Below are 26,250 nucleotides of genomic sequence, written 5' to 3' on the forward strand. Positions count from 1 at the left end.
TATTATAGTGTTATTTGGATTAGGGTGTAGGCAACAATCGTTTGAGAGAAATACATACTGCAACGCAAACTGGGAAATTCCAAGTTTTGTTACTTTATTTGAGAGACCAAGTAAAGAGATAATCTATTAGTATTTGGATTATCATGTAGACTACAATCCATACAGTTTTATGCACAGAACGTTTCAGGCCACACACTGAGAAATTCAAAATATTTAATCTCTCATTAAAGCATGGACCAGTCCATGATTAAAGTATTAAAGTATAGATGAAACATCACTAAGTATATAAATGCTTGTAAATTACTGGTGAAAAATTACCCTCTCGGTCTATGGCACGTGGTGTTTGTTTGTTTGTTTTTTTTTTTTTTTTTTCGGGGGGGGGGGGGTTGGGGGTTCTCCTTAATAAATGATAAGCAAATGAATAAATAAATGAATGAATAAATAACGATTTCAAATTTGGCAGGGGATGGTTGACATCGGCTAACGTTTGAAGTACACCCTTTGTCCTGGTACATGTATGTACTTCGGAGGGAGATTTAATGGGGGATGTTCCTCTATGCTCCCCCCCCCCTCCCTAGATTCACAACTAAGGATTTTAAAATTCCTTTCAGTTCTACAAACATGGGGATACATTTGGGATGGTATGTTTTCTTTTTACTGTTCCTTATCTTATAATTATAGATACTTTTACAAGAATGCTAAACTCCCTCATTCTAGGACTAATTCATCAATTTAAATGATAGGACCGAGGGGGGGGGGGAGGGAGAAAACTAACTGAACCGTTTCTCAACGTAGGTGGTTACTAATTTGACCAAAGAGTTAACTCTTTGCTTGACTTTTATCCTTAGCTGGTCTGTACTAATTTGTAAAGGAAGTCGTGGGATAAATATCTCCTTTGTAATATAATTACCCAATTTTAACCACCATGCACAATATATACACACACCGATTATCTGGTCCACTGGCTTGCTTTTGAATGAGGAAACCATATATTGAAGAGAGTGGGTAAATCATGGACAATTGGACACACAACAGGGGGGGGGGATCAATGAAAGCAAGAAAGATTTAGGGAAGAGATCGAGAGGAGGGTTGGACGAGTGGGATTTTGACAATTTTGATTGCAATAAGGCCTAAAATAAAAACTTGTTGGATTGCCCTTTGTGACCGACCCAACAATCTGAAAATCAACAATCGGCATTTTAAAAAAGTTTTTTTTTTTAAAGGCCCCAGCACTACTGGTAGCTACTTGCGCCCTCTACAATGTATATAAAAAACAATGCCTAATCGGTGACCATTGGTCCCCCATGATCCTCTTTTTCTTATGTTAACTGAGAGCTGAGTTGATGAGATAACCACCTGTCCAGTGACCTTGCAGAGCGGTCTAATCCCTCCTGTAAACTACGACAGATAAGCTTTAAACCGTTTATATTAATTAATACAAAAAATACCGGTATGTATTTTGTTTGTTTAAATGGGATATAAATGCATTACATCAAAATTATTCCAAAATTCTCACTCGTGCCAACCATGGATGATTATGAGGTGAAAAAGATATCAATGGAATGATGACCTTGAAACACATGTATTAAAGCATTAAAAACTGAGAAATATCAGCCAAAAGAGGGCGGGACAAAAAAAAGAAACAAAAAAACATTCAAATCTGAAAAATATCGGCCCAAAGAGGGCGACAAAAAAAAGTTTAAAAAAAAAAAAACTTTTCCGACCGACTGACCCATGTTTTGGCACCCAAAGGGCAATACAACAAGTTTTTATTTTAGGCCTAATCAAAAGTGAGTCAGTGAGAGAACAAATTCTTTAAAAATATACACATGAACTTGAAAATAGCCTAAACTATATAAGCTAATTTTCATAATAATAATAATAATAATAATAATAATAATATCCTAATAGTCCACTCCAAATTTTATTAAACCGAAACGGAAATTCTTTTTGCCCAATTGATCGTGAGCCCGGCAGCCACTGAGCAGCGCCAGATCGACGTTGCTCTATCCTTTATTGTTGAACGCCAAACAAGGTAGCAACAACTCCCATCTTTTAACGTCTTTTGGTATGACGCGGCCGGGGTTCGAACCCACGACCTCCCGGTTGTGAGGCGGACGCTCTACTGACTGAGCCAACACTCCGGTATCATAATAACTACATGTATAACAAATTCTCTTAAACTGCAACAAACTTACCTAAACAGATGAGAATATGCCGATGAGTGAAAGTGAATAATATTGTAGAGCTCACAGCAAAAAAATGCAAAGCATCCATACAGCCGCTCAAGTCAGGATAATGGAAGAATTTGGAGGTGCATGTATTGGATGAATATTTTGTGCAATATAAATTAGTGTATTGATTATAGTTATTACATAACAAATAAAAGCAAGGCAACACAATATTGATATCAGTTCTCTGTGTATGCAATTGTTTGGAAGAAAAGAAAATATTTCAAACTTTATTCATGGTGACTTGCGTTCTTGGACTTTCAAAGTCAATTCAATTTGAGATAACAGGTGTCTACACATTGTGCAGACTACTTCATAAAGGGACAGGAAGAAATAAATATACTCTAATTGTTTTTAGTAATTAGTGGTTATCATTGAGCAGGTAGAGATAAGAGAGCCCAGCGTGAAAAAATTAAATCGTTTGCATCAGAGCGTGTTACAACCACCGGTAAGTTGACGCTGGGATGTGAGAGGGGGAGGTTTCGGAGGAAATTGCTGAAATTTATCTGCACTCAATGGCGCGTCTTGCCCCATGTGTATAAGTTTGAAATCCATTGAGACATATCTGTAAACAAGCAACAAATTAATAAGCCTAATAATAACTTTGTGTCTCTAAGTATACAGCTAACAACTGCATTAGATCAGATTTATTTATTTATTTTTTATTTATTTTTTTTTTGGGGGGGGGGTTTTGTAACTAACGAATGAAATGTTGAATACCTTTAGATATACAAGCTTCAATATACCACATTCTCAAGAAACATGAATCGGGACAAATCCATTTTTCACATACTAAAAAAAAGAAGTAAACTTGGTAACGGTATGAATATTTTAGTAGTTGTTTACTACCTACATGTAATACAAGTAAAGAATTATTCAAAGAAGTAGGGGTCAACTATCGAGGTCACCTTTTCTTGATCAGCAACTTCAAAGTTCCTCTCTTGAGGACCTAGTGTTTTATAAAAGAATACCATCTACATGTAAGGACATCAATTTGAAATAAAAAACATAAAAGTTTGGTAACTTAGAAAATGCACAAACAAGTTCATGCCTGAATAAAATTTTGCAGTATTCATGTAATCCACTGGAATCTTTCCAATTTCATTCTTGAATTTTCTCTAAAATAGTTTACAGCTGAACTAAAGCAATTGCTGAATGAAGATGACATGTCATTCCATATCTGTTTGATGGATTGATGATGAGTTAATTGATGTACCTTAAATCTCATTACTAGTAGAATCATTCTATAGATAACTCTATTGAGATTATTTCATGTAGAGCTAGCAGAAAATCATCTGAAAATAATCAGACTTACTCACTATAAAAGCTCCTTCAATGGATGAATGAATTTTACTGGTATATTATAATTAAAGTCAACAAACCAAGCTATTCCATTCATAAATCATCAAAATAAAAAGAGCATAAATTATTACCTTACAATCACATACAATAATTTGATGTTGTGCTCTAGAAAAAACTTTAAAAATCCCATTATTCTTTTGACAAGTATGAACGACCTTCCCCTAGAATCTAATTATCATCTCTGAATGGCTGAAAAGGGTTTTCAAAAAAAGAAAAGACTTCAATTCTCTAACCTGTTTGACTTTCGTGAACAAGGATTGTTACAATTTCACTGGAGGCAATGACATACTTCTTTCAGAGAGCATTTGCTTGAAGGGTGTACTTTCGATAGTAAACTCATCTTTATAACTCTGACTTTTATTCATACAGGTACTTGTAGTTTAATTGATGGAAGCTTTTAAAAGTGAATGAACGAACAAGAATTTGACATGTTTTGCACTTAATTCAAGGTTTGAATGGCTGGCAAACAAGTTTTGTGCTTGCACGTAATAATATCATGTATCAAGCCCCAAGCATTCAACAAGAGTTTGACAAAAATGGTATTTATAAAATTGCACCATGCTAAATATTTTCAGATTTTTCAAGAGTGAGTAACCTATTTTCATCCTATCAAGTGAGATTGGCTTTAAATCAAAAAGTTCTTTGCCTTGTATATGCACTCTACCTATAATTAAACATTTGAACTTTGGTCAAATAAAAAGCAGCAGACTTCTAAATGATTAAATTTCCTAGATTTCTCAAAGAAAAACAAAATTGTGGTCCCAATACCTCAACTTTTTTAGGGTATCACATTTGAAAATTTGAAAAATATTCTCACGTCATTTGGCTGAGCATGTACATGTATAGTATATATTCATATGATCCATACATATCTAAACACATGTAGTATTATAAACATCCAAAATAGTTAATGAATTACATTGAATTATGGTTTTGCACAATCTTTAACAGCAACAAGACTGAAACATATAGCTAGTCTAAAAAGATAGGTGGTCTAGCGAGATAGAAAGTCCAAATGTCTTCCATTTAGATACGAGTGCCCTTGCACATCTTCTCAATTATCAAATCAAATTTCCTTTCAATTTTTCCGCAAGAGATTCATTTCAACAAAGGTTAATGGCCAATGGCCCTGGTTCAGAGACACCTATTATTAAACTGAATTTTCAGGAGACAGCTAAAAGCTAAAAATAAGTATGAAAGGAATATGGTTTGGGGTTCCTACAGGGTTTAATCACTATAAAAAAAAAGTTTGACTGTACAAGGTATCGATAGTACATTTTTTTTGCTTTAAGGCCTACTTGTATGAAATAATGAGGTATTATTAAAGACTACACATACATGTACATGTACATGTGTACAGTAAAACTTGTCTATTAAGGCCACTAAATGGAAACAGAAAAATTGGCCACTGTAGAAAGGTGTCCTTTCTAGACAGTTTATAATACTACACACATTTTTCTCAAGAGGGAATCAAATGCATGGCCACCAATCCCACCATAGACAAATGGCCTTTGCTTTATAGGGAGGTCTAGCCACTCTTAAAGATATATTTGTCGGTATTTGACATATTTCTTAATACATATTAATCAAAATAATGATGGTGTTTAATCATCACCAGCTAAAAATTCAAGGTATTTTGCACCACATCTCATTGCAAAGCAAATGTCATTATATCTATTTGAAGAACTTCATTCAGAAATGTTTTCCATGAGAAAAGTACTCGTTCAGTAGCATAGTAGATGTTCGGTCACAGGGAGGGGGGCACTGGTCTTACAAGGTGGACAAAATTAGGCTTTCACTTCTTTATGTTATTCATTTCCTCCTATTCTTTCTGTCACTCTCTCTTTCTCTTCCTCTCTTTCTCTATCTTTCTTTCTTCACCCCTACCTTTCTCTCACTCGCATTATTGGCGTACAGAATACCTGGTTTCATCAATAATACAGATATTTAGTTCACTTCATTTTGAGTTTTATTGTTTTACTACTTTCAAGATCTTTATTACTGGATTTATGCTAAAATTGTGGTAATAAGTAAGGTCTTTCTTCTGCTTGCTGCTAACTCAATTGACTTTTCCTCTTTGTAGTTGGATGTTCTTTTGGATCTAGCCCTGCTTGAGGTCTGTGTGAAATCTGCTGGAGGTCCTGACTGAAACATTAGTTGCAATACTTTTTAAGTTGCCAAAGTTGCCATTCGCTTTGCTCTCAAAATCAATTGGCTCTTCATTCTGTTAATTTCTCAAGTGCAACTTTCTTTTATGAAACTCACAGGCTTTTAAAGTATCGAGTCTTACCTTGCACATGCCATCCACACAAATAGCACTGTCCGAGACAATCCCACATGTAGTCCCATCAACTACTTTTTCTGCGAGCTTGACATAGAAACGATGACCTTTAGCACGGCAATTCAACTCACATGGGGCAGATGCTTCAAGACAAAAAGAAAGAACAAATGGATTAGTTTAGATTGTATTACTGATCCAATTTTTCTACGAATTCATTAAAATACCAACAAGATTTAACAATACACCCAAGCTATAATGGAGAACACAGTAGTTAATGTGAAATATTAGTAACTGAAACCTGTGTAGTACAGATCTAGGGAATTGGTAGACAGAAATAATTATTAACTAATATAGGGAATTCTTTTAAAAAAAACTGACATTTGTCAACCTTCTCCATACATGTACTGTATAAAGACGGCCAGTGGAGCCAGACGAAGTCTCAGCGGAACAACTGTCTTGGTATGCTTGGTAACAGACTGGTGGTGCAATTGTGTGCAGTGTAATTGAACCTTGCAAAACACAATTGAAAGAGACTGGGGCGAACTATCACCTGTCAAAATTGGAACTGCATCTTCTTTTGTTTGTGTGAAGGCTGAAGCCCCCGGTCTTTACCGTTTTAAAGTTCCTCACTTGGAATGTGATCCCTTGCCCCTTCCTGTTTCTGAGGCCTTCATGTGACCCCCCCCCCCCCCCCCCCCTCTATCTGTGACTGAAAAATCAACTCACAGATATTAAACAAATTAATTAACAATGTACTAGAGGTCTAGCATAGGCCTAGATTTAATTTAAATACAAAAACACATGAACACCGGCCGAATTGGGTGCTGCACAATCATGCCACAGACACACATCACACTCAGTCAAATTAAGCCCTTCCAATGTCGATCACCTACGCAAACTGATTTATAAACAAATTAACAATTTACCGGTAATTAATACACATCAGTTTTTCAAGGTGAAAGCATAAATCTTAGTTTCTTAGTCATCACTCACATTTCACGTCGGGGTCGCCATATCAGGATATAGCTAGGCTAATTCTTAGAGCTTTCTTATGGAGGACCTAAAAAGAAATGTTGACATGCGCGCTATCGATACAGCGCGATCGCGACCAGCAAATCAGCTGACCATAATGACGATTGCGCAATAGCTCGCCAGCTGAAGAAATAATTATTATAAAACGCTAGTAGCACATTAAAAAATATAATTAGGTCTATATGTGGCCGCCCCTGCAAGTGAGCTTGAGGTGAATTAGGTACTTACATTTGATGAAAGTCTCCCACTGATACATGTTTCCCATGAATGGTTCATGGTTGTATTTCTCGCACTGCTCTGTTCTAAAATCAGTACTTTCTTCTGGACAAGGCTGGAAAATCAAAACAGAAATTAAAAAAATCATAACATCACTAAATATATTTTGTTGGTCATGATTAGCCGGCAAAAACTGTCAACCATCTACAACCGCAAAGACTTTTGGGAATATTGTATATTGATAAAAAAATTCTGCTTATATTGCATAATCCGCTTTGAAATATAATTTCTAAAAGGTATATAGGACACAAGGCCTAATGTTGAATTTGATGTAGGTTGATTTTTTTAGAAAGTTTTTGGGATCGTATTCAAGTCAATTCTCATATACAACAAAGTCAAATTACATAATCTGATTGTGAAAAGCAACAAATATGCTTCGAAACCGCTGAACAGTTTTAAACAAAATAGGCCTACCTTCGAGAAGAAGAAAAAATCGAATGCATACTTCCGATCAAGAAAGTGTATGACTAAAAGCTTGGGTAATAGGAATACGCCAATCTTATCAGACAGTAATATCCCAACGGAAATAAATTCTTCCCAAATGTACGGATTTCAAAAAATATAATGTCTGCATTTCAAGGCCTTTTTCAGAAACTTGTTAATTTCCTAACCGCTATCTTGCTCCAACTAAAGACTTGTTTATGGAGGAAAAAATCAAAGGGACGCATACATTTTCATTGTTTGTTTCTTTCTTTATTAATTGTATTTATTTATTTATTTATTCATTCATTTTATTTCCAGGCAAGGTTAAACAAAAGCAAAATACAGATACAAAAGAAGTGCACGAAGATAGCCAAAAGGACATTAATTCCAGTTAAGTAGATTCTCCTCACTAGCCGGTGGTTTACTAACCTATTTACGATTATAATATATTCAAACAGTCACGATTTTATGTGTTGAATTCATATCATGACAAGATACTGACTTACCTTTGCATTGCACAATTTGTACTGCTTATAAAGACCGACACATTGGTTTGCACCCGTGAGCACCCTGCACAGAAAGAACAGATTAAAACAAAAAATGTTTATGATAACAGACCATTCAAGATAAAGTAGAGTTGTTGAGTAGAGTATTGGTGTTTGTATACAATCGTCTTGCTAAGATAATTATAGTCGCACGCACTGTATACAGATATGTGAAGGCCTATATACTACACAAACATGTGGCATGAAAGTTAGTCCACAATCTTTAGCTGCCTGTTACCAAAATGGAATGCATCTAGTCTTTCGTATTCTTTCTGCATGGCTAATCGTCAACGAATCAGAGTTTAGTCTTTTGTCAACTCGCTTTGTTGCTACAGCAGGCAGCCAGTGAAAACGAACTCGTTTAATCAAATTATGGAAATTCAAGCACTAATTTAAACAAACAGAACTATGTTATTCCCTATCATTTTTCCTGATTGAGGTGTCATATGACAGGGCAGAAATTGAACTTTCTAGAAATGTGATTTTCTCCTTGAAATTCAGATACCGCCCGCAAAATGACTTTTTGTGAAATATGCATCATATTATGAGTTACATCGAATGAAATCAAATTCTCGGTTTTGTTTTTTTTCTGGGGCGCACTGTATATATATTTTTTTCACCTTCATCGTCACTTGCAGGACTAGTTTTCTCATAGCTTTTTAAAACAAATGAATGTTCTCAACAATAAAAATCTAAAGAAGAGATGGATCTGCCCGAAAACAAGCCTGACAAAGTACTGCTGGGAACAGAATAATGCACGTGAACTTGCTTTATATATTTTTTCAAAATCTACTATTATTTTTATACATCTTTCACTATACACGCCCAGACGTTTCGTATATTCGACAGAAAATGCCTACAGCACAATCGTGACGGACCTACTTCATAAACAAAGATAAACAGCAATTGACAAGACACGATTTTTTCTCTTTTCTACATTGTCTTCTCCTAAATTACCCCGTATCTTTTAACAACCCCTCCATGTAAAGTACACAAAACAGTATGCCTTACTCTCTGTTTCGTTTCCTGTGAGTCCCCATCAGTTGTAAATTAGAGAAGCAAAACAAAGGGGGGGGGGGGAAAGTTGGCAATGGACAAGAAACAATTTTTCTCTTTTTCTACATTGTCCTCTCCTAAATTACCCTATATCTCTTTCTGAACGCACTTCATGTCAGGTACACATAATAGTATCCTTACTCTCTTTTCCATTTCCTCTGAGCCCCCCTCAGTTGTAAATTAAAGAAGGAGCTGGGGAAAACCTCAGACAATTGCCACTCGAAGAGGGATGACTCTTCTACCTGTGGCAACAATTAAGAAGGGGTCTCGTCTGGACCCCTCTGACTGGAAACGGAAGTCTCCTCTTTCGGGATAAAAAACCCTGGCTCCGAGAAACTCCCAGGTACTTCAGACTGGTGGCTCAAACTTCTCAATAAATATTTGTATAGTACGTATTTGTCTCTAATCGGGACATTCCACTAGACCAATAGATTATTTTCGTAATGTAATCAAATCTAATGCATACATCTTCGTTAAGTGCCACCTTACAAACTATTATATTATCATACCTAACCACAATATGATTATGTTCGTAATTCGCATTCTGAATATTGAAATATGATTAATCGTAGCATGTGAACGAATTGATTTGTAAAGAAGCACTTAACAAAGACGTGTGCATTTATATTTTCATTACATTACAGAAATGGCCTATTCCACTACAGACCGACAACCCCAAGTCTGCAGCCACAGACTCTGCATTGCCACGAGGCTGACACTGTCGGTCTCATAGGCTGTCTGTCTTCCAGGGCTAAATCAGTCTTGATACGTTTGAAAGCGGAACACAACACGATGGATCTTCACCACCTCTATGCTCCTATCGTAGCGCGTTCAGAAAAAAATGCATTGCTTATTTACTAACGACTGAGAGGAATATTTATAACAAATGGTAATATAAATAATACTTAATAGCACAATTATTACCAGTCCTATTCATTAATATACGACGCAAAAATACAAATAGAAACAAAAAAGCATTGTTGGCGTCAAAACATCAACATTTCCTTCTCGAAGTCTGATTCATATAATATCTAACTTTTACAATTTTTGACACAATATCTGAAGTCCAGCAAGGTTATGACCGAAAAGTGACCTCCAAAATCAGATTTAGATCACCTATTTCGTTACAATTTTCAAGACGTTAAGACACCGTTTCAATTCTTATTTCTTGCTTATGTCACGTTTACTCTGTTTTGCAAAGAAAGAAAATAAGAGAAAGAGATGAAGAGAGAGAGAGAGAGAGAGAGAGAGAGAGAGAGAGAGAGGGAGAGAGAGAGAAATTGAATGGATGGGACAAGGGGAGAAGGGGGGAAATAGGGGCTATATGATTTTTATTAAAAAAGACTTATCATGGGTAAAGAAAGGACTAAGAGAATTTGAGAGCTTGGTCGAAACAAAGTACTATAGTCTAGAATCATTCCATTGACAAGGGAAAGGGACAGGAAACAGAATTTAGGTCAGCTGTTCTTACAGGTTACGAACTCCATCACGTCACCCCCTGAGCCACCCCCCCCCTCTTTCTTTCCTTCTCTCTCTCTCTCTCTCTCTCTCTCTCTTTCTTCCTCTCCCCCCCCCCCCTCTCTCTCTCTCTCTCCTTCTTCCTCTCTCTCCTCCTCTCTCGCTCTCTCTCTCTCTCTCTCACACTCTCTCTCCCTCTCGTCTCCATCTTTCTTCCTTTCTTTATCTCATTCTCTCTCGCTCTCACTCTGCGTGTCGACCACCACTTGTCATCAGCTAATCAAGAGGGGATTTTTGGCGGTGTAACAAGAAGTGACAGGGCGTGTACTGGGGGCAGTGACCCAGGAGAGTAGCCAGGTCTATACCCCGTTCTCCCACCCCTCCGAATAGTGCATCCCCCTTGTCCGGTTGGCTGTACCGTAATTTGTCTCAATTCACATTCATTAGACAAGCAAAATTGGGATGCCCATAGCAGGTGACCGTATTAAAGCTCAGTCATTTACTGTGCTTCAATCTGTGTGAAGTTTTTAAAGAAATGATACAGTTTTGTATGTGGTTCACTGCTAATCTGTTTTAATTGGTAACTTAAGACGTCTATAATAATAATAATAAAGATAGATTTATTGAGCGCATAATAAACCGAAGTTTCTCTATGCGTCTATGCACAAAATAATGTCAACAAAATACTTTCTTATTTTGAATTTATCCTAAAATTATGAAAATGTGATACGTATGCATGTTAATTAAATGTGATTTTTTTAAATATTAAAGTCATCAGTGTCTGTGATAACAACTTCCGTTCTCTCTGCCACCTCTCTCTCTCCCACCCGCTCTCTCTCTCTCTCTCTCTCTCTCTCTCTCCCACCTTGCCCACTCTCGACCCCTTCCCCAACCTCTACTCGTCTTTCAGGTGGTCAGTCACATTTGAATCATTCTGCAGCTGCGACATAAAACTCGGTGAATGAATGAAGGGACTGAAAATGTGGAAGTTGTGATGAGAGAGAGAGGGGGAGAGAGGAGGGAGGGAGGGAGAGAGAGGGAGAGATAGAGGGGAGAGGCACAAGGAGAGAGAGAGAGAGAGAGAGAGATGTTACTGTTGATTACCACATTTCCTATCATGTTTTGTAGGAATTGCCCCTCCTCGACACGAGATCTCGGGGTCAATGGCATGATTGAAAGCCAGTAGTTGCCAAAGAACTTGTGAAATCAATTTGGCAATTCATTTTCAATAATAAGAGAGATAGTCAATGAAATATTAAAAGAATAAGAAGTAAAGAGGGGGATAGAGAACCCTATAGAGTCGAACCCTCGAGTAGCCTACCGGTCTAGGGATGAAGAAATGGAGAAAGAGGCGTCATACTCGTATTGATAGTGAATGACATTGGAGGGCGATGTTTTGTGTCAGTCCATGGTCAGTCATATTCTTTTCGTTCTATCAAACCCCTCTTTTTTTCTTCCCTATCTCTATCCTCCCCCCCACCCTCTCCCTATCAGGCTATTACACCTCGAGTTTTTTCAGCATTCGCTGAAAGGGGCACGACCCCTGGGGCTACGCCACTAGAGAAGAGGATGCATGAGAGGGGTGGGCGAGGAGAGAAGCAGATACAGAGGAAGAGTGAAGCAAGACAGACACCGGAGAATAGTAGGAACTGAGAAACATCATACAATTCATAGACTATGAACCATCAAGATAACTAAAAAAAATATAGCCAGACGATGAAGGAAAGTAAATAGGAAACGGGAGATGAGGTAACTGATAATGAAAAGAGGAGCGGCAAAATGTTTTATGATTTCTAATTTCCAATTGAAAATTGACAAGTGACTATTCCCGAAAAAATTCCATGAACTTTTCTATAATGTCAGACTTTTCTTTTAACTATCTTTTAATCCATTCTCCTTTTTACCCTTTCTACCTCTATCTTTCATTTCATTAATTTTTTAAAGCCCGTTTTCCCATCCCCCTTTTTTCTTTCTTCCATCTGTAATTCTTCCTTTTCTCTGTTATTTTCTTTGACTTCTCTTTTTTTCTCACTCTTTCCCCCTCATTCTTCTTCTACTTCTACTTCTACTTCTTCTTCTTCTTCTTCTCTTTTTCCTTCTTCTTCTTTTAATTTTCAACATCTCTTTCTTCTTCATCACCATCATGTTCTGATCTATATTGCCCCTTCTTTCACCTCCAGCGTATCACCTCACTCATGCAATATCGTTTGTGGTATTACATACAGGTGATTTAATTTAGTCCGGAATCCCACCTCCGTATCTCTCGATACAAGCGTATTACCTGTCACATCACATCCGCATTCATAGGTGTGTTTCCTCTCTCTCTCTGTCTGAGCATCCGACCTTGACCGTGAGACGTATGTCAGACTATTCGGTCAGACGGGCACTCGCTACCTGCAGCAGGTTGCCATCAAGTATAAGAATTCACTGACGAGAAGTTTGGTTAAATTAGTGGCAAGGTTCTCCCATCAACACAGGCGTTTCTCCTCATATGATTCAAACTTCTCTATCGCCCTATTATCGTTTGCACCATCATCATCATCATCATCACCACAATCATCATCATTATCATCATCGTCATCGCTGTCATCAATATCAACATTCCAACCCTACTTTGTCAAATAACCTTTCATATTTTCATATATCTGTACCCTACTCATATATTCTTCAAATGGCTTATATTGCCTCAGTAATAAGTGGAGCAAAGTTCATGATTCCAATCATTCCATATAGCAAATAATCTTGGGGATTAGCGTCTATAACTCATATTTCGGACATGACCCGTGGGCCGAATAGGATAAGAATGCGTCGACGGTCAGAGGCGATCGGGTTTTCTCCCTGCGTTCAGTCATGCGCATTGAAGGGTGATACTCCGATCAGATGATGTCAAACTTTCTTCTTCAAAGATTGCAGATGCGCATCGAAGAAGGTGTGACGATGTTACGCCCATTTTTGTCAAGATGATGAACGTTCGTCACCTTTTACTAGCATCAACAACTGCAAGGAATGGATATCAAGGCGTGATATAAAACGCAGCATCACGGTTCATAATAGTCCTGTTGAGTTTCAAATTACATCAGCACTTCGATATGGCAAAGTTGCAAACGTAAAGAGAAGGTTGAGTTCTGGGAAGAGGTGGAGAATTATTGTATTATGCAAGTGTGAAAGAACATCAGATAAAAAAATGTTCCCAGAAAAGCATGGCTCTTCAATCAACTAAACTATGGGAAATACATTTCTGGCTAAAAAAAAATGACGTCATAACGTTTGAAAATAAATGACTGTTGTGATGTTTCCCTATAATAATGAATTAAGTTTATGATTTGGTACTTCGTTTTTCATGTTTGATTAGATTAAACAAAGCTAAAGTGGAACTCCGGTACGCCAGCTGGCACCATCCACCTCTGCCTCACAAACATATTCCATGGGGATTCCGACATTGTAATGATTGCAAGCCGCTAGCCTGATATCCTACCACTGTCATCATCTCCAATATCATCATCGTCATCACCTCCACCACCGTCGTCACCGTCATGATCACTAACACCATCCTCATCATCATGATCATGATCATCATCGTCGTCATCACCGTTATACCATCACCACCATTAGTTACCATCATTACCACCACTTTGATCATCATCTTCTTCTTCTTCATCACCACCAACATCAATAATCATCATTTTTATTATCACCATCGACCTTATTACCATAATTTCCACCAAACTCCAAATCTAATTATGAAGTTTTCCTTACTGGAGTAAAAAAAAACACATGATCAAACCCTTTACCACCTCAAGCATCTAAGCGCCCCCCCAAAAAAAAAAATCCTTCGCTTAGGCCTACATACACATCAACTAAAAATAATCCCGCCCCTTCGCGCAAAAATTATTAGTCCAAAATGAATGCACCGGGGGGGGGGGGGGGGGGGGGTACTCACATATTAAGACATACGGGGGTGTGCCGCTCTAATGGGTAATTTTTTAACCTAAAAAAAATCCCTAAACATGGGTCCCATTTCAAACACAAATATCCCTAAACAGTGGTCCGTTTTTTCTAAATTTACACCCGATAATTGTAAAAAATGGGCTTTACTAGAGAAAAATCCACCCTTCATAAATGGGTAGGGGTTTCGAGGCTTGAGCGGCACACCCCGTCCAAACCATATCTGATTCATGTGCTAGTCATTACAAAGAACATTTCAAGTATGAATACAGGCAATATCCGACCATCCATCGGTATAGAAACTTATCAGACAAAAGAACCTGGGCAACATTAGAGCCTTATACTTATTGCTAAAAGAGGAAATACATATTGAGCGTCGTGGGAAATGAAAACACCCGACATGAAGCATATATATTTATTGTCCAAGTGCTTTCTATATTTGCTCTTGCTATTTTCAGTAAGAGTACGAAAAACATTCATGTTTTCCCACAAGGTCAATTTTGGCTGGTTCCAACGATTCCCAGTTGATCGTATTTTCCATTCCGTCAAGACAGCTACAACAAGGGTAATCTGTAATAGTTTCGATCCATTAAAACCGAAATTCGATATACAGAAGATGGTTTCCAGGTTGTCAATTTTTGTTCGTTTTATTTAAAGATTGGAGAAAAATCGACAAAATCCGCTTATGATTGGGGTCTATGCCGATATTGGGAAAATAGGATAAAGACGGGAAAAGAGAAGAAGAAGACGAAGAAGAAGAAGAAAACGAAGAAGAAGAAGAAGGAGACTAAGAAGAAGGAGGGGAAGAAGAAGAAGAGTAAACGACGATTAAGAAGAACAAGAACAAGAAGAGAAAGAGATGAAAAATAAAAAAGGAGAAGAAGGAGAAGAAGAAGAAGAAGAAGAAGAAGAAGAAGAAGAAGATGATGAAGAGGCAGGAGAAGAAGGAGAAGAAGGTGAAGAAGAAGAAAATGATAAAGAAGATGAAGAAGAGGAAGGAGAGGAGGAGGAGGAGGAGGAGGATGTATACGTATAAAGAGAGGAAGAGGAAGAAGACGTAGTAGAAGAAGGAAAAGGAATGAAAGGAGAGGAGGAGGAGGAGGAGGAAAAGGAGGACCGGCAACAGGAACAGGAGAAATGCAAGGAGGAAGAGGGAACCGAGGAGGAAGAGAAGAAAACGAAAGATGAAACAAATACACACACGTAAGAGGTGAGTAAATACGGGACAAACAATAAAGATGGGAAGAAAGGAGAACTGCATAGTTAACGGATTCATAATATTCATAGAAATCTAGAATCCAATATATGGAAGAGACGTTTTGAAACTAAATCCTGCACGGCGCCACATCTCAACGCCAACGTGATATCACAATACAAGAAGGACAATCGTTGCTCGCTAGTGTAATATCAAATCAAGTGGGAAACAATTTAGTTTTGTCATCTTCGACCTTGGTAATGTAATCATATATACCTTAGTATCATTCCTTGCATGGTTCTCAAATAATTTTGTGGGCACTGATATCTTTTTAAACCTTTCATCTTTGTTGTTGATAAACTTGCACAAATAATTTTTTATAGCAAGAATTTCAAAATCCAAAACGGGTCAACAAACTATACTCGTGTTCCGTTACTTACAAACAAATAAGAAACATTGTCCGACATTAAATTGAAGGAAAACGTTTAACCACAATGGCATTCGAACCGTTAAAAGGGCAATGATTAATCAATTAATGAATGAAGCTCAACTTACATGGTACCCATTCGCCTCCGCAGACAGTGTCGGGTTTGTTCTGCAACACCGCCCCCACACGACCTGGAGCATGTAGACCAGGGTCCCCACACCCCCCAATGTGAAATCATGTAGTCGCCATCTTTAATGCCGCGTCTCTGAAGAAGAAAAAACGAAAAGATGAAAATAACTTAAAGAGGAAAATAAGATCATGAAAGAGTGTGTTGACTGGCACAGTACTACTCGGCTATACAGTATGATGATGTTGAGTGCACAGCGTCTTCGGCAACTATGCTTTAAACTGTCCGAAATTAATGCAAAAAATAAACATGACATAATATGTACGATCGCAAACAAATTTCTAACGATAAGAAATAAGCTAGTCTAATTACTACTGGAATGAATATGGAAATATACAGATTGAGAACGGGGGAGAAAGAGAAAGAGAGAGAGAGAGAGAGAGAAACAAAAAGGGGCATCCATGAAATAAGAATGTGAGCGATAATATGTCCTCGAAAATTTCAACAAAACATTTCACATTCCACATAATCTGAAAACGTCTTTCTTAGACAATGGAAGCATTAAAAGAGAGTTTTATATTCAAATTATTTCAAGCGGTCGACAGCCATGAGGAGCCGGATTTCTCAATCTCTCATTTCATGCAAAGATACATCAAACTGAGGCGCCTTTTTGGGCAGCTCTCGAACCAAATTTGTCATCGTGCATCACTATTCGGTTGATTTGATTTCAAATCATAGCCTTGAGCGTTATTATATCATCACCTCAGCCTTCTACATGCTATGACATTTGAACGAATTCAAAACAAGTTGGCGTCTTAATGACGTCACGTTGACGTAATACGATAGGGGTTATTCGTGACGAACACAACAATGTTCTTTTTCAAGTACATTTGATTTATTTCTTTCGATGATCGCACCCAGACAAGAGGAAGTAGTGTAATTTGACAGGAGAGAGCAAGAGTCATTGATAGATTTGAGAGATATGGAGCGAAATGGAGAAAAAAAGACACCGATAAAAAAAGAAGAAGAATGTTTGCCGAATATTAGAAGAGTGTGATGACTACAGTAGATCAGTAACAATGTGATTTTATGATGTGTGAGAAGCGATGTCTCTATTAATGTGAAATAAAAACGACATACCAGACAAGTAATGAAAATAGAGACGTGTCATTTGTAGTTATGGGAGAAAAAAACACCCCTTTTAAAAAATGAAAGTAAGTTAAAACGACAAAAGGAAACAAACAATTAGAATGACAGAAAACAGAAAAATGTACTAACTGACTAATAAAAAGACTAGAATAGTGTTCGGGTCAAGTTGAGGTACTGCTATCCTGTCATTCTCCGTTGTAACGCAGTAATAAGAAATCTGTCATCACATCACTGTTTCTCTCAAATTATTTCATTATCCTCGTTTGAGGTTCAATGGCGTCATTTTCACCACACAACATGATTCACGTCACGTTTAAATAAAATGAGACATTAAATAATACACAGTTGTTCTCAGAGCGTTTGGCACTGGGTCGTGTAGAGTTTACGAACCACGAACTGTGATTGGTCCAAAGTTTTCTTACGTAATTGAGTTGCGAGATAATCTCTACAACGAGAGAGGGCGTAACTCCATTATGCGTTCGGAGTAAGATTGAACCTTTGTAGGCATTACGCAGTGCAAAAACAAATAATATATTCTACAGATTAATGATTTACTCGACGGAGAGGGTTGTTTAGTAAGACAGAATTAACTCTTGTGAATCCACACTGTTACTTCCAACGTTATTTTAAAATAAATGAGTAGAAATTATAACATGTGATTTATTTTCTTGAGTTAGATTTTGACAAAAAGTCATTGCCAAACCTCTATACAGAATCATGGATTTAATTTGTTTGAATGGTTTACGAATTTAATCATAGAAAGTTGTCGAAACAGATGTACAGCACCTCCAAAATAACGTGAATCTTGTAAAAATTGAAGAAAAAAATAATTCCACAAGTTTATTTTGAGATAGATAAAGCAGATTTAGGTACTATTTCCCTGTATTGAAATATTACTAAGCGATTAATGCAGTGAATGTTTAAACTATGATTCAACCAGGATCAACATCTAAATAGTCTGATAAGATTCATACATTATTCGAAAGTGCACCTGATCGTCAACCAATTAAATTTACTCAAGTTTTGTATATAAAACTTGTCCGTATTTTTCTTTCATAAAATCAGTTATCGTATCGAAGCAAGTCACGTTATACTTTAAAAACTTGAAAACATATGTGATTTTGTGTAGAGTATGCCTGGAATTCAGTGTACCATTGCCATTTTATGTTTCATCTGCACCGTTGATGTATCTATACATTCTAAGAATCATAATGTTTACTGATATGCAGTGAAAGATTTATTTACAAAATACTCGATAATATTAATAGTGCCCGTCAAAAAAAATTAAGTCATGCCTCCCTGTAATCTGTACTGTAGCATATTCACTATCTTAACAATAGTATTACAAATGCTTCACAGGAAGAAATATTGATATTTACCAAATATACAAAGTAATACCTTATTATACAAGTCGCTGAAAATGCGGTTAGAGCATTACGAAGAATCCTCTGATTGCAAAGTTTAGGAAATATGTTGGAAATACTTGGAATGTTTGCTAAATACATGCAAGTGTTGTACTACTACTTGGCATTACAAACGCAGATGTACATCCCAAGACATCCCTAAATGACATCAATCTGTTTGCAATAATCGCAGAGGAGTGATAAAGCTTTACCGCGTAATGACCAAAATTACATCGAACAGAGAGAACTTCGACTTGGCAAATTCTCCAACTGAAACTTCAATTGACGAAACAGAGTAACAACGCTGAGCTACACGTATACACAAGCACTGGATTGTTCCCTGGGAACGGGGAAAGGGAGGAGAAACTCAGTTGAATGACATTTCAGGAAATTAGGAGTGAAGCATCGCTTTTTACCCGGGAACTTTGGATTTTATCCAATATGGTACCTCGTTGTCTCACCCACATCAATCGAACGCTTCGCATCGAACGGCACGGCGCACATCAGGAAATACATCCAACACAGAAACTCCAGGCGGGTATTCCCCTTCCTATGGGATGTGCAATGATTTCTATCTCTTTCCACCGACCCCCCCCCCCCCCCCCCTCCTTCCCCTTCCTCATCGAGTCTCCTTTTTACCAAATAGTTGATGTTTCTTGAGGGAACTCTTTAGCAAGATCTTATCTATAATAAGTGTTTGAAAATCGTTTCGAGTTTTCGGGGCGTGCGTTGTTTACGAGAAATATAGAGAGTGTTTTCGTTTTTGAGATAAAAATCACGTTATAGGGATACCATAAGTATAATATTCTAGGTATCTCCCGAGGAGGCAAGGAAGAGGTGTGATGAAGCAACCTGATATACTCAACCTCCTTCATGCATTATCCTAAAAAATTGAGCGAATTTCTTGGAGGAACTAATTAATTTAGACATTGGCAACCATCAATGTGGTCTATATATCATTGGGCTTGTAGCGATTGATCATTGATACCTGTTAAACTTTGAATCATCGACGGAAAGAAGTAACGAATGGGAGAACACGAGCGAAGTTGAAGGAGGGGGAATGTGACATTCTGACCCTCCTCAAAGATTTCCGGCTAAGAAAAAGCAGGTTAGGAATCAAATGTTAGTCAAGAAAAACTATACTATAGTATACTATTCCCCCTTCAAATTGGTAATTTTGAGCGATGCCCCGTCCTCTGTAAAAACGTAAAATAAGGCCCTCCTTACTAAACGTTCATGGATCACAGTAAATTGAGATCATTTGCCCCGTCCTGAGGCCAGGGTCTGGATAAGCCACTGTGGAAGGACACAACTTGAAGTTTATTGTTTTGGCAAGTTTTCAGCCAATCTTTGTAATGTAGTGTATCTATAACGACAGGGGTAATTGCCCCGATGATTTGTCCCCAAAAAATGAACCGCCGTTTTCCAGCACTTTTTGAGGCATGTGCCCTCCTGAAAATAAAAAAAACAAACTGATTCCCCCCTGCTAGCCTGTACTTACCAAATTCCCAAATAGACTCGTTGTGTTTGTCGTTGTTTTAGCTCATCGTGATTAACTTTCTACCCGCTTCGTTCAACATCATATTAAGCAACATCATCATCATCATCATAAACATCATTTACCTTCTTATTCTACATAACAGTTTGTGACTTATGCGTCTTTTCCTCCTACTTCCTCTGATACTGTTTCCTTCTGTCATTCATTCTTCCCCTATCTTTTCCTTTTCTTCTCTTTTATTAAAAACACTATAATACCTCGCTTTTATATACCGCCCAATAACATCGATACAACGATGTGCCTAAGCGCTTTACAGATATATTATTACCCCGGTCATCATATTCTGGCTTCTTCTTCTTCTTCATATTCGTCTTCCCTTTTGTTGGGTAGTATTTTCAATTTTATCACTGTTCAATGTTATTTCCTACACATGCTCCCACAGTTCTCATTTACGTAGTTCATTTGACCCTGATGATTTTGCATATTTTGTATTTCAATCGCACTATTCTTTTTCATTCTCCATACTCTCTCTTCATTTTTCGCATATTTGTCGATGCCGCTATTTTCATCACACCCTGCCCAACCACCCCCACTTTGGGGGCCATCAACCCACCCGTGGCCTCCGCGGCCCAGCCACGGTGATCTTTGCCCGCATGCCTCGGCCAACTCCTCCGACTCAACGATGTCATCTGTCATTGAATGAATCACGCAACGGGTAACACGAGACAAGAACTTACGCACGTGGGACTACACCAAATAAGCTCGCCACTTTATTTCGAAAGTGATCCCTTTGGGTACCCGGATTCTAAAGACAAGCTTGCATTCCAACACGTTACAGTTCTCAGGGAACTTGAAGATCAAAGACGCTGGAAGATTTGCTGAGAGATGAGAGATTTTCCGAAACACTGCTCTCTTTCTTTAAATAGCCCAATAGTCATAATGCTTTGAAAATGTTTTTCAAATGCAAGGAATGTTAAGTTTCATATCAAACCATGTCTCAATATTTTGTAAGGCGTGGTCGAAAGAAGGGCCTCATTCTGGGGTGAAAGTTTGAAGGTTCAGACTCTTTGCATGTTGACGAACTGAAGCAAAAGGTCCTCGAATGTGGACAAAATATTAATTTATTGATACTCCGTGCACAATCATATTAAACAGTCAACAATACAATTATATTTGGTGTTGACCTGTCTCTCATCCATTTTTGTTCTTCTTTTTGTTGTTGTTGCAAGTCTTCTTATGTTCACTGATCATATCCATCATTCGAATCATGGACCTATTACGGATGGACATTCATCGTTTTCTTAACGAATTCATTGTGATTGTCTCCGTCAATGTCGTCTCAATAACATTCCGTACATGTTTCTTCCCTTTGGTCTCATCATGGTCGCCGGCAAAAAACCGGGACAGAATCAAGATAGTGATTGTACACATGTTAATCTACATGCGCAGAAGATAATTACTCGCCTAAATCATGGAAAATAGATGTGCAGTTCTGCCTTATAATCGGAAATTGTTATTCCGTGTACTGTACATGTATTTTTTTTTTGAAAAACATGTTGATATTACCAGATAGAGGTTATTTTTTGATTTTTTGGTTGTGATTTAAAATCCCGTTTCCCCCTATTTCCTCATAATATTCCAGAATTACAACGCACAGGGCTGATACAGATCATGACCTTCTAATTGTTTCATAAGGTCATAGGTGTGTGCGAAAATTTGCGAATCAGTAATAATACATTTCATATCACCAAAATCGTCTGTTTTTCAACTTTGCTGCTCCCCGTTGAGGATGCTTTTATTTAAGACACACTCTTACAGAGCACACCATCCAAACAAAACCCAAAGAGAGGGAAACTGCTCCTTTGTCAATGACCGAAAATGCTTACGCAGTCGTTATTGTTAAAACAGCTGAATGTTCTCATTAAGATGCACATAATCAGAAGGCGGCGACTATGATTGGATCAAAGAAAGAATCACGTTGAATGTCCATCCGTATTAAGTCCATGTTCTAATCCACTCCCTCCCCCTTCTCTCTCTCTCTCTCTCTCTCCCACTCCCTCTCATTTTTCTCTCCTTCTTCTCTGACTTTTCTTTCATCTTTGAATTATTTGATATTCTGTAGGTATGCTTCTTCTTTACCTCAATGTCTGCAATGTTCACCAAAAAGAAAAAAACTGTTCTCCCTAAAGTATATCTTTATGATTGGTTGGTTAAGGTCACCTGAACGATTCAAACTCATGTTTATCGCTATACTTTTCTTTTTTCTTGTCGTTCAGAGATCATCCCTTGTGGAAACGAGACACGGGCCTAACACTCAGTCATAGAAAAGTGTTATTTGAAATATAGTTGAAACAAATATTTTGATGATCAGTTAGATGTTGCAAATAAGATTAAACAACTAATCCCTTTCCAGCACATGAATTATATCAATTAACACGTTTTCGTTAGCGTTTAAAAGTCTTCTTCGATCGCTATTGTTCGCATTTAAACCTCGTCTGTGATGAGAGACGAGACTTGCATTCAGGTATCAAATTATAAAGTCATGCCAAGTGGAGGATCCAGGGTCAACATTATGTCATACAACATGACAGACGAGAAACACATGTCTATATCAACATACACCCGCTGTCATCACAACATTCGGTCCTAACATTAGCAGGGTGGGTAGCTGGGGTGGAGGGGGTGTGGGACCCCCCCCCCCCCCTCATTCAAAATGTCTGTAATTTTCACAGAATACTTGTCGAGCAATTTGGTTCGGACATCCCAACTTTTTTTCAAATGTTAAAATTCGTTAAAATTTGTTAAGATTACAAAAATAGTTGAGAGTGCACAAAATAGGTAACATGGATTGTCACCCCTTAATTGTATAGCAGCATAAGTTTGCCATTAACTGATGATGATATCTTATCTTGACGGCTAAAGATTCGTTTTCGGTAAGTACTAAGTTGTAACAACAAAGAGAAAGAGAGAGAGATAGGGGTCGATGATTGTGATGATGATGATGATGATGATGATGATATTGATGATAATGATGATGAAGAAGTTAACGGCGAGGAGGACGATGGTTTTGATGATGAGGATAGTGCGGGAATCGAGTAGGTCATGTGGTCTGCACTCTGCTCTCTGTTTTTGCCTAAAAACTTGCCTACAAACTGACTCTTTACATACTTTCGGACCTTGGTTCGAAGCCCGACCTCGCATCTAGACGTAAATGATCTTCTCTGATTAAAGCAAGCCACTTGCCCAACAATGACCGAGTGAAAGTGTGGATGACTACTACAGATCACTCCTGCAGGTCAAGTGCCTAACAGCTGCTTGAAAACCTCTTTCCTTCTCATTATTAGTATTAGTCAACAATAGTCCTTGTACGTTTCATAATTACGCTACTCTAATAAAGGTATTGATAATGAAGCGGATGATGATGTTGTTGATGATGATGATGATGATGTTGAAAGTGATGGTGACGATGATGATGGTGATGGCAGTGGTGATGATGGTGACGATAATGGTGCATGACGCCGATGCCGATGGCGATAGTGATGGTCATGATGTGAACACTCGAATATCAAAAAGATAATCATTTCATACAATTTGCCGATCTCCTTTAACATTAGGCAATGTTAGGTGCTAGTAAGTAAGATTATAAACCGTTTACATGTACTAGTCTTTGCTTTGCGTATGAACTGTGAAGGCGATTAGAAAACTCATGTGCACATAAATGTTTTTATTAAATAAACATTTGTTTTATATTGACATCCTGCGCGCTCATAATCATTCTACACACTCGACCGCAGAGCTCATTATATCATCAAGCTAACATCAACATGGAATCGCTGTGATGAACATGAACCGAATGTTTCGGAGGTTGGCATCCGAAAATGATCAGAATGTTGAGCTCATGAGTTGGATCTATAACGTCATTATCAGGCAGACGAAAATGATTGACATCAAACTTTGGGAAGCTTTGATGTTGAACGATATAGGTTGCCTTGGACGAGCAGTTATTTTTCTGAGTTGAGGGCAACCCTGTCAAAATAAAACGAGGTCTAAATAAAGAATACAAAGGTTTGAAAGAAAATATATTGGAAAATTGAGGAGACCATTACGTAGCGATCCACTCACTATGCAACTCAAAGCAACACACATAACAACAAAAACGCAAACAGACGCACACGTACACAAATCACTAAATTGCTTTATGTATAATAAGTTGATCACATACCAAGTATTAAAACAACCCTTAGTGAGAGTAAACATTAACATTCAGAACAGGGATCAATGCCCTTGCCATAAGTATAGATGGGATGGTTGAAGGTATGCTGTCCCATACGTTACCGGCTGTATCAATAATATAGTAAAACTGATTATTTAGTATCAACTTGATGGCCCTATCTTAGATAATATAATTTTAATACCAGTAAAGAAAAGTGTAATTTTGTTTTTATTCATGTTCTGTGTTGGAGCTCCGATAAAAGGCTCCGGCGACAATAATATTAGCGCCGGGCTTTAGATGACAAAGTTACGGTTAGGCAATGTAGGGTTGCGATTGGGTTTTAGGTTAGGTTCATGTTAAAGGTAAAGACCAGTATTGGAAACGCCCCAATTTCAAAAAATGAAATGGAAGCTCTCATTACCAATCATGTGAAAGAATATGTTTTGACTTATACATGATGATAACAAATTTGCCGGGAAACCGCCTACTAATTCATATATTTGGTAAATTTGTTTCTCTCATGGTCTGTGAGAGATATAGGGTAGTCCCATATAGTACATTTTTCTGTGTATAGTGCTTGTAACTTTACGAAGAATGGGCCAAATTTCTTATCATTTTGATGATTCCAGAACCTTGCAGATGCTAGATGCTAGATGATCAACCTTTTCTGATCGATTCCACAACGTTTCTTTCACAATGCAATCGCATGACCATAACTGGTCTTTACCTTTAAGAATTATATGGTTAGGGTTAGGGTTGGGCCCAGGGTTGATATTCGTTTAGTTTAGACATTGACCTAGGAGCAATATTAAATGGCAGGAGCCGGTGTCGTATAACCTTGATAGTACCTGGGGTTGTTTCACAAAGACTATTAAAGATCGACTTTAAGTTGGACTTAACTGTGGCAGGTCATTTGTGACATTGTTTGTTCTCACCATTCTGGTCTTTAGATAATATTTTTTCCTTCAATAATGAATTATCAACAAATGTAGATTATGTAAATTTGTGACTATGATTTGTACGTCCCTTGAAAAAACGATGCCAATAAATGATGAGAGAAAATAGTGGCATGAACAGCCTGCCATAGTTAAGTCAAACTCAAATTAAAAATGAAATATTTTATCAACTTACCCTTAGTCTTCTGTGTGATGACGCAGGTCTCATGGGGGACGAGATAATTATGAGGTAGAGAAAAGTCGCCAGGAAGAGTGTGATGACCCCAAGTTGTCGAGCCATTTTTCTGCAGAAATAGAGTCAAGAAAAACAACCGTTCATATCAAACAAATGAACAAATCTATAAGAGTGATACAGCGTGTTAAAAGGTATAAGATACAGTGAGGTAACGCTGAATGTTTGTAAACGTTCCACTGCAGCAGCATTCCACAGTTGAGATATTTATAAAGACAAAAAAGAGAATCGTATCTCGTTCATGCTGATTCATAGCTTTTATATGAGTATATGTTCACGCATATTATGTCGTCGGTATGACAATGCAAGCAACGCTGAACCGAATGTTCCAAAAGCAATTATTACAAATGTACGATGTCATGTTCAGAATACTGCTGACAAGAGAATGATTCTGAATTTCGAATGGAACTAATAACATGAATCAAACAATACACGGAGAAG

The 26,250-nt window shown here is 37.6% G+C and overlaps 1 protein-coding gene across 1 annotated transcript; it reads right to left on the reverse strand.

Moving 5' to 3' along the window:
* Positions 1–5,795: 5,795 nt before the first annotated feature.
* LOC115920651 (thrombospondin type-1 domain-containing protein 4-like) lies at positions 5,796–25,887 on the reverse strand. The gene is made up of 5 exons (XM_030976951.1): positions 25,753–25,887; positions 16,360–16,496; positions 8,112–8,175; positions 7,135–7,237; positions 5,796–6,017 (listed from the first exon to the last, which is right to left on the reverse strand). Exons 1-5 carry the CDS (start codon positions 25,855–25,857, stop codon positions 5,821–5,823), a joined length of 606 nt encoding a protein of 201 aa, XP_030832811.1. The 5' UTR covers positions 25,858–25,887; the 3' UTR covers positions 5,796–5,820.
* Positions 25,888–26,250: the final 363 nt, after the last annotated feature.

This window comes from Strongylocentrotus purpuratus, unplaced genomic scaffold, assembly GCF_000002235.5.
Source record: "Strongylocentrotus purpuratus isolate Spur 01 unplaced genomic scaffold, Spur_5.0 spur5_scaffold_9, whole genome shotgun sequence".
Taxonomy (NCBI): domain Eukaryota; kingdom Metazoa; phylum Echinodermata; class Echinoidea; order Camarodonta; family Strongylocentrotidae; genus Strongylocentrotus; species Strongylocentrotus purpuratus.

Excerpts from the sequence above, each read along its gene's own strand:
- LOC115920651 (XM_030976951.1), bottom strand. The coding sequence starts at position 25,857 with ATGGCTCGACAACTTGGGGTCATCACACTCTTCCTGGCGACTTTTCTC. Across the intron at positions 16,497-25,752 it reads CATCACACAGAAGACTAAGG|AGACGCGGCATTAAAGATGG; the intron begins GTAAGTTGATAA and ends TTTCTTCTTCAG. Across the intron at positions 6,018-7,134 it reads GTGGGAGACTTTCATCAAAT|CATCTGCCCCATGTGAGTTG; the intron begins GTAAGTACCTAA and ends TTTGTCTTGAAG.